A 10,064-nucleotide genomic window follows, 5' to 3' on the forward strand; every position below is an offset into this window, starting at 1 on the left:
ACCTTCCGGGGGCCTCTTTCTTGCGAGCGCGGACTCGCGCGCGTGAACGGGCAGTTAGTTAAACGACTTCGGCAGCGTTCATATCTGAATCGCGACTACAACCGAATTCTTAACGTTAACTTAACATTCAACGAGGATTTCCGATCCTCTGTCACAACGTGACATCAACGCCATTTTTGGCATCACCATCAACGCCTTTGTTGGCATTTAACATCAACTTAACGAACAATTTATATTAGTGCGTTTTTTCTGTATCTGTGCGTGCGAGTGCAATCAGTCCTTTGTGTGCGTGTTCGGCGTTTTTTCTCGTTTTATCTTTTATATATCATTTCAAGCTTTGTCGTAACTGTCTCTGGACTCATCAAATTCCTTGCAAGAGCGATAAGTTGTAAGAAGTGTAATAAAAATCATCACACTTTACTCCATAATGAAAAGGGAGCAGGTACTCAATCGTCGAAGAATCAGGAGACCAAGCCCAAAGACGAAAGTTCTTCGTCCAGAGAGTCAACAGCGTGACTATCGCATTATTCATTCACTTCTGTAGCATTTCCTTCAGAGTCTCAATTGATGACTACTGCAATGGTTAAAATTCAGAACAAGCAAGGAAATTTAATCGTAGCACGTGCGTTATTAGATTCTTGTTCGACTGTTAATCTCATTACTGAAAAATTTGCAAAACTCTTAAATTTACCTAAACGCACACGTTCAGTAAATATCGGAGCAGTTGACAGTATGTGCACTGTTTCAAAATATCAAATTCAAGCTACTTTTCATTCAATGTATAATAATTCAAAACATCAATTAAATTTTTTAATTGTACCAAACATTGCTAACGCCGTGCCTAACGATACATTTCCTCGTGAACATTTTGACATTCCCGAGCGTCTACAATTAGCTGTTCCGCAGTTTCATTTACCTAAAACTGTCGATTTGTTATTAGCCTCTAACATCACTTTATCTCTTTTAGCTGTTGGTCAGATTAGACTTTGTCATAAGGAATCGGAAATCATTTTGCAAAAGACTAGTTTAGGATGGATCATAGCCGAGGGAGCTCAAACACTTACTCCTTCGAAAAAAGCTTCTTGTAATGTCGTTAAATTGGATAGACTTCTTGAACGGTTTTTTGCAATCGAGGACCTCGATCACGAGCCTGTGCGATCTAAAGACGACGTAGCTTGCGAAAAACATTACGTTGATCATACTCAGCGTGATGCAACTGGTAGGTACGTATCGTACGTCTTTCATTTAGGGATAGCAAATTCCTGCTAGGCGAATCTAGGGGAATAGCTTTGAAACGTTTTTATTCATTTCAAATAAAAATTCAATCACAGCCAAAGTCCATGTTTGAATATAAAATGGTAATGGAAGAGTATATTTCGTTAGGTCATATGACGTTATGTGAGGACGACATCAATGATGGTTATTATCTTCCTCATCACCCTGTCATAAAGACGTCTAGCGAAACCACTAAGTGTAGAGTAGTTTATGATGCGTCAGCCAAAACGTCCACAGGCATTTCTCTCAATGACGTTCTTTTAGTTGGTTCCACTATTCAGAATACAATCTTCGAACAAATTCTTCGGTTTCGTACTCATCGTTATGTCATCATAGCGGACATTGAAAAAATGTATAGGCAAATCCTAGTTTATCCAGATGATAGGAAATTCCAAAAAACGCTGTGGTATCATGAAGGCAAAATTAGGACATTCAAATTAAATACGGTTACTTTCGGTACAGCTTGTGCGCCATTTTTAGCGATTCGAACTCTTCATCAGCTTGCTCGCGACGAGACAAAGGATTTCCCACGTGCCAGCAAACTTCTTTTACGTAATTTTGATTGAGGAGATCCTTAGCATTCGTGATGAGATGATCGTATTGTTAAAACGTGGTGGATTCGTTATTAGACAGTGGGCATCTAATCATACATCTGCTTTAAATAACATAGATAAAAAACTTTTCAATCTTGATCAGGTAACTTTGTGGTCAGATTCTACCATTGTTCTTTGTTGGTTGAAAAAGACTCCTCATCTTTTGAGAACTTTCGAATCTAATAGAGTCGCAGACATACAGTCTTTAGGAAACGAAGTCACATGGAAACACATTCGATCTGAGGATAATCCAGCGGATGCTCTTTCCAGAGGACAGTTACCATCTAATTTCGTTAACAACTCTCTTTGGAATTTCGGTCCTAAGTGGTTAACTCTAGCTGAAAACGAATGGCCTCAACCAATTGAAACTTCACCTTTTGAATTGCCTGGATTAAAGAAAGGTATTTGTCTTTTGACAACTCCGTCTTGTGACGAGATCTATTCACGCTTTTCTAGCTTTGAACATTTCACTAGCGTAATCGCTTATATATTGCGTTGGAAAAATTCTAAAGGAAAACGTTCAGAGATCATTCCAGAATTCTCAAACGTAGAAGATAAGATAAGTTACTTAATAACTTTGATACCTCCATTAAAATGTTCAGAAGTTATGAATGCAGAACGTCAGATCTTGAGTATGATTCAACACGAAAAATTTCCTGTAGAACTTCGACGTTTGACTAAAACTTCCAGTGACGGTTAGGTTCATTTTCAAAATAGTACTCGTTTTGATACTCTGCATCCCTTTTTAGATGAAAAAGGACTTATCCGTGTAGGTGGACGTTTAAATAAATCAGATCTTTCTTACGAGCAAAAACATCCTATATTGTTGCCTAGCAAACACCATGTCACCGATATGATCATTCGCCAAATCCATCAGGCGAATTTACATTCTGGAATTCAATCTACTCTTTACGCTATTAGGACTAGGTTTTGGATTTTAAATGGAAAGGATCAAATTAGGAATATCGTTCGTCATTGTGTAGAATGTATCCGTCAAAAACCTAGGATAGTTCATGCTGTCAGATTTGCCCAAATCGCGAGTTAATGAGTCGTCAGCTTTCTGTCACACGGGTGTAGATTTCTTTGGTCCGATTTCTATCAAGGAAAAATTACATCGAAATAAAAGCTTTCTCAAAACCTATGGTTGCGTTTTCGTGTATATGGTTTCAAAAGCTGTCCATATTGAACTTGCTACTGATCTCTCCGCTGAAGGTTTTTTGGCTGCATTTCGTAGATTCATCAGTCGTAGAGGAGTACCTGAACATGACTTCTCAGACAACGGTACAAATTTCGTAGGAGCGAATAAAGAACTTCGCGAAAACTATGATCTCTTCGACACTCCAGAGTTCAAAAATTCGATAGGGAGTTATGCTTTAGCTAAAAGAATTGAATGGCATTTCAATCCTCCCTTATCGCCACACTTCGGTGGCATTTGGGAAGCCGCAGTTAAAAGCTTTAAGCATCATTTGAAACGTGTATTAAAAGGTAGTACTTTTACTTATGAACAACTCAATACTTTTTTGATTGAAATTGAGGCAATTTTAAATTCACGACCTTTATATACTGTTTCATCTGATCCTAACGACACCAGCTCATTTATTGATAAGACGCCCGTTTCATATTTTACCCGAAAAATAATTGCTTTCAGTTCCAGATAATCGACTATCCATTTACAACTTCATCACCAAAGCCAGACAGGACTTTTGGAGTAAGTGGCATAAAGAATAACTTCACGAACTTCAAACGCGCCAAAAGTGGCATGAATCAACTGCAGAGCTGATACCTGATTCAGGTGTTATTCTTATGGATGATATTACGACTCCATCAAGATGGCCACTGGGTGTGATCCTCGAGGTGTTTTCTGGGAGCGACGGCATCGCTCGAGTTGCATTAGTGAAGACTGCGAGCGGCGTTTATAAACGCAACATTACACGTCTTTGTATTCTTCCTTGTACTTAGATTTAAAACAAAACCTTTCTGTACATTTTTAGCTTTTTGCCAAAGGTTCAATTAATTTAAGTTTAGTTCAATTCATTCTTTGTGATATAAGATTTTAATCAACGGACTTGTTCTTCCAAAGAAAACTGATTTCATTTGTTTATCTGGTCTTTGTTGGAACAGGTGAATCAAAGATTTCTTGTTACCATAATTTAAGGAATGTAAAATATGTTATTGTTCTAAGAAGCGTTTAGCCAATGATAGTTTTATTTTCATTACTTTTTCTAGTTCTATTGTAGCTTAGTTGTAGAGTATATATTTTTGCATTTATACTTGTATTGTTAATCTAATCTGCGTCATATCGTTACTATTAGCTACTCTAATTCGCAGCTTGCGCCCGGAGTATGTTCCGTCATAACTATTCCGCAACACGCATGCGCATGTATGAACGAGCAGGTTATGTGTGTGTTTGCATGAGAGTAGTGAGAGAGGGCAGCACCTTCCGGGGGCCTCTTTCTTGCGAGCGCGGACTCGCGCGCGTGAACGGGCAGTTAGTTAAACGACTTCGGCAGCGTTCATATCTGAATCGCGACTACAACCGAATTCTTAACGTTAACTTAACATTCAACGAGGATTTCCGATCCACTGTCACAACGTGACATCAACGCCATTTTTGGCATCACCATCAACGCCTTTGTTGGCATTTAACATCAACTTAACGAACGATTTATATTAGTGCGTTTTTTTCTGTATCTGTGCGTGCGAGTGCAATCAGTGCTTTGTGTGCGTGTTCGGCGTTTTTTCTCGTTTTATCTTTTATATATCATTTCGCTTTTTATTGTGTCAGTTTGCTTAAATATTAATAAATCAGGGTTTTTTATGCCGAAAGGCTTTTGCCCGTAAACAAGTGTTTTCATTTTAAAACTTTTATCCAACAGTGTAAAATGATAAGAATCTAAAGTTAAAGTATCCTAATTATTCAATTCAACAAAATTATCTCTTTTTTAATAATAACTAACCTGCCACCTAAGGCAAGTTAGATAGTCAACGTTTATTCAAGAATATTAATCAGATGTAGAAGATACATAACACAGTGGCTTTCAACGGAAATCAAAGGTAATTTCACATGTACATCATATAAACTGTCTACTGAAGTTAAATATTAAATTTGCTTTTCTTTAATAGATGCAGAGAAAGTCTAATAGAGATAAATTGTATTTAAATCAACGAATAAATGCAAAAACAAATATCAGTAATGGCGAAGCTTTATTGATGTGCATGCTTTTGGGAGTTCAACACTCGTTTACCTGGGAAGCTATAACAGATATTATCAATTTAATCAACAAATTATTTGATAAAATGTGTTGAATATAAGCAAATATAAGTTGCTGAGTTTTTTTCCTATGCAAAATAATTGGTTTGTCTACCACGTATATTGCCCAGAATGTAAATATTTCATTGGAAACCGAACAGAACTACCAGATGTTTTAACTTGTTCATCGTACTCATTGCTAATTCAAGATAGAAAGTACCGTATTTTTTGACGTTGAATGTTCGATGTCAAGTAAAAGCTCTGCTAGAAAATCCACTTGTTCAGCCTTACTTGAACTATAAGAATAATCGTCAAAAATTTGATGAAGAAAATTTAGAAGATATGTATGACGGTGATGTGTACAAGTCACTTTCATCGCAAATAAAATTTTATCACAAGAAGCTAACTTTTCATACACATTTAATACAGATGGCTGTAGTGCAAGTGATTCTAGTCCAACAAGTACCTGGCCAGTATATTTAAGATTAAACGAATTACCTCCTCAAATTAGAAATGAACATTTAATATTGGCAGGCCTATGGGTCCATGAGGAAAAACCAATTATGAATACGTTTCTGCAACCTCTAGTTGATGAGTTTAACAAATTATCATCTGAAGGAGTAGAATGGACATTTAACAAACAAACAATAACATCCAAAATAATTCCCTTATGATGTTGTGTTGACTCGGTGTGCCGATGCAGTTTATTAAACATGAAACAATATAATGGAATACATGGATGTACGTTTTGCTATCACCCTACAGAAAGTGTTAACGGTCTTAGAGAGTATCCAATTTCTACAAATATTCATCTGTTACGAACACATACGAATATAAGCAACGATATGCTGGTTACAAGACAAGTAAATCAACGAACCGGAAAAGTAGAAATTGTTGAAGTTCAAGGAGTAAAAGGAGCCTCAGCATTACTTAATTTAAATTACTTTAATCTTGCAGATGGCATGTCGCCAGATAGCATGCACTGCGTATTTCTGGGAGTCACTGAACAGTATACAAATCTGATTTTACTGAGTAACGTTAATACTCCATACTACGTTGGATCACCAAGCCATTTAAAAATTATTGATACTCGACTACTTGCCATCAAAGCTCCCAAAGTAATTACAAGAACTCCAAGATCTTTGAAAGTACGTAGTTCTTGGAAAGCGTCTGAGTGGCGATTGTGGCTTCTTTATTACTCTATTATATGCTTATCAGATATGTTACCTTTAGAATATTTAAAAAATTTATCAAAATTGGTATGTGGAATACAAATATTGTTACGAGACTCAATAAGTAATTACATATTAATTACAGCCAATCAATTACTCACAGAATTTGTCATTGAATTTCAAGAAATATTTGGGAAAGAAAATATGACCTATAACATACATTTATTGTTACACTTATCAAAAAGCGTCAAGAATTTAGGACCATTAAATGTGCATGATGCATTTTGTTTTGAAAATGAGAACCGTTTACTGTTAAATATGAAAAAAAGTCCAACATGCATTGCAGTGCAAATAGCAAAAAGACATCTATTTTACAAAAGTATACCGCTTTTTTCAACCTACTTCAGTATTGGGCCACGAGTTTTGGAATTTACAGAAAACTTTGAAAATCGTATAAAGGCTTTTATAAAAGTAGACAAAACAGTTGTGCTTGGTACAGGAAAGCATCTTGTATTCAATGAAAATGAGCAAAAATTAAATTATTCTGGTGATTATCTAAGCTATCAAAAGTTCATACACAAACACATTAGATATTCAACAAGGATGTACGCACAGAATATTAAAGTAGATGATTGTGTGATAGAATTATTTTCTGGAGAAAAAGGAATCATAACAAATATTTCTGCAATTGAAGAAACCGAAAATAAAAATATAGTAGTATTTTATAATCCTATTAAAATATCAAATGTTCGTACTGTCGGTATACCAATAATAAGTCATATAAAAGAATCTTTGATAGAACACAATGAGTTGAGAGCATGTAAACCAAATGATATAAAAGGCCAATGTATTTTAACGGAAGTGAATGAAAAAAAATATATTTGTACTCTTTTGAAACGTTGTTTTGGAGACTGTATGGGACAAGACTACATTAAGGTTCAAAAATAAACTTTGAAATCATTGTTGATCAGATATTATGACTTTATTGATATCTCCTTTTTATAGCTATGATTATATGTGTGTATATGAGTGCTCAAATCATCATCTGAGTTTGAAAAAGTTACTTCTTCTCTCGTGCATTATTAAGGACACACATATCAAATTTTGTTAGAAATTTCAAAATATCTTCACAGAATACATTGAAAAATAATTTATACATTGTATCAGGAAAAATAAATTAATGTTGAGAAAAACTAAGAAATATTAAGAAAAAGTGATAAAGTTTAAGATTTATTCAGAAAAACTAAGAAAACATTGATACAACGTTGTATGCATTGACTAAGAACAGTAAATAAATGTCAAGAAAAACTAAGAAACATTAAGAAAAAATAATAAAACTTGAAAAATACTAAGAAAAACTAAGAAAAACTAAGAAAACATTGATACAACGTTGTATGCATAGACTAAGAACAGTACATAAATGTTAAGAAAAAGTAATAAAACATGAAAAATACGAAGAAAAACTAAGAATACCTAATAAATCTGTCCATTAACATAGAGTAATTCTTAGAATTTCTTTAAATTTCTTTACATTTCTCAATAATATTTTATATTTCTTAAAATTTCATAGTTTTTCTTAGTTTTAATTTCTGCCAGAGCACATATGATGCAAATCAATGTTGTTGCAGTTTTCTGGCTATGACTAGCGAAATTCGAGATACAATTATAGGGAGGCATCCGCACTCCCGCCATGTTGATGACGAAAATTTTAAGATTAATTATCAATTTTTATTACCATGCTTAGCACGCTCTTTCATCCTGGAACCTTTCAAACGAAGACACTCGAATAACGCTGACTAGAATCCATAGGATGGTTCAAGTCTTTCAATATATGAATTCAAAGTGTTTTTCGCGGGAAGAGGTAAAAATTGCAGCTTTCGAATTTGGTTCAACCTCAGAACAACTAATGCAGGCTCGAACAACTTCTTTTTGAGGTTCTGGCAATTTTAAAATAATTTCTTCAATGGCAGTATTTTTTGCCTCAATGACTTTTTTTTTCAATTCTGATATTTCATTTTTTAATTGTTCTATTTACAAATTAATATCATAGTACTTTTAGTGGATATTTTATAATAAAAAATCATTAATCAGTAAATATCAATAATTTGTTACCTTTTTGATTTACCCTAAGAGGAAGCTTTGTGATAGTAAAATTTTCAGTTTCGCTGAAACTTCGTAAAAACGCATTTGAAGGTGTTTGGAGTACGAATCATGCGTTTTTAGAAAATGTCCCTGCGAATGGCTGTGTGTATGTTTTTCTTTTTGTTTCTCTCTCGGAGAAAGAGGTATTAAGGAAAATCTTAGAAAGACCATAGCATGACCTTGTTTATGGGGTCGTCGAGGCAGCCACATCTCCAATGTCAGCCGTGTGTCGGATTCACGCCGACTAAATTCATCCCTCTTACGGCCAGGTGAAAAAACACCCATCCCTAAAAAAGAGCACCCTCTTTGCCTTTATCGACCCTCGGTAAAGGTGCCTAGCTACATCTTCCATGCCCCTGAACCCCACGGTACCACCGTCAAGCAATGTTTCGCGGGGGGGGGGGGCGAAAGGCTTTCGCCCGCTTCTGGTTGATGTGGTCGTCATCACTATAGTCATCCTTCATTTTCTGCGTCGCACACACACACACACACACACACGTACATACTCAGCCTCTTCGTCTTCTTCTGTCTTCTTCGTCCCTTCTGACTTTCTTGAGAATGTCTGCTGCATAATTGCTAACTGCGCGCCATCCATCCTCTGAAGTCAGCATGGCCGTCATAATCGACTCAGGAGTTAGATAACTCTCAAGTTCTTCTCGCTCCTGATGATATCGTGAGCACTCGCAAAAGACCTGCTCGACATCCGAACATATTGGGCGGTCGTCTAGTTTGAACCAATGTAGGTACGCAAGGAAACATCCGTGTCCGGTCAAAAACTGCGGGAGGTAGTAGTTAACTTCCCCATGTCTTCTTCCAATCCAGTCTTCTATCCTTGGTATAAGGCGATGAGTCCATCGCCCCTTGCTACTAGCGTCCCATATTGTTTGCCATTCAGCCATCGTCTTCTTTCTTACAGCATCCCAGATCTCTTTCTGGCTTTTGTCATTCAATCGTCTCCTATCTTCGAATACGACTTTTCTTTCCAGCGCTAAAAGGTCAATGGGTGGCATGCCTGCTATAATGCAGGCAGCATCGTCCGATACCGTACGGTAAGCGGACGCCACTCTTAGTGCACTTCGCCTATACACGGTAGTCAACTTTCGTGCATACGATTTCACCCGCATCGCATCTGCCCATATTGAGGTTCCGTATAGCATAATGGATGTGGTTACACTGGCTAAGAGTAACCTTCGTTCTGAGTTGGCCCTCCTACATTTGGCATCAATCGTGATAGAGCAGCGCTAACTTTTGCTGCTTTATCACTTACTACTTCTAGTTGCTGTTTAAAAGTATTTGATGGTTGGTTGAGAAACGATCTCATGTCTCACTACTCTCCTACTGGAAATGAAGATAACTTCCGTTTTGTGACTGGCTAGTTCCAGACCCGTCTCTGTCAGCCATTCGTATATTATACGGGTTGACTCTTCAGCTATGTCCGTCACCTCTTCTTTATTTTTCGCTACTAACCTGCTATGTGGTCAGCGAATTCTACGACTTTTGCCCTTTCCGGTAATTGTAGCTTCAGTACCCCGTCGTACATAATGTTCCAGGTCGGTTGGCCAAGTACTGACCCTTGGAGGACGCTTCCTGTAACTTTATCTCCACAGCCCATGCATTGAAGTCGCCTGCAAT

The 10,064-nt window shown here is 36.6% G+C and overlaps 1 protein-coding gene across 1 annotated transcript; it reads left to right on the top strand.

Moving 5' to 3' along the window:
* On the top strand, positions 1 to 7,261 carry LOC107981425. Its single transcript, XM_031922967.2, has 3 exons — positions 1 to 238; positions 3,517 to 4,922; positions 4,992 to 7,261. Exon 3 carries the CDS (start codon positions 5,832 to 5,834, stop codon positions 7,236 to 7,238), a length of 1,407 nt encoding a protein of 468 aa, XP_031778827.1. The 5' UTR covers positions 1 to 238; positions 3,517 to 4,922; positions 4,992 to 5,831; the 3' UTR covers positions 7,239 to 7,261.
* Positions 7,262 to 10,064: the final 2,803 nt, after the last annotated feature.

This window comes from Nasonia vitripennis, chromosome 2 (assembly GCF_009193385.2).
Source record: "Nasonia vitripennis strain AsymCx chromosome 2, Nvit_psr_1.1, whole genome shotgun sequence".
NCBI lineage: Eukaryota > Metazoa > Arthropoda > Insecta > Hymenoptera > Pteromalidae > Nasonia > Nasonia vitripennis.

What these genes read in the sequence shown, in the direction of transcription:
- LOC107981425 (XM_031922967.2), top strand. Translation starts at nt 5,832, where the DNA reads ATGAAACAATATAATGGAATACATGGATGTACGTTTTGCTATCACCCT.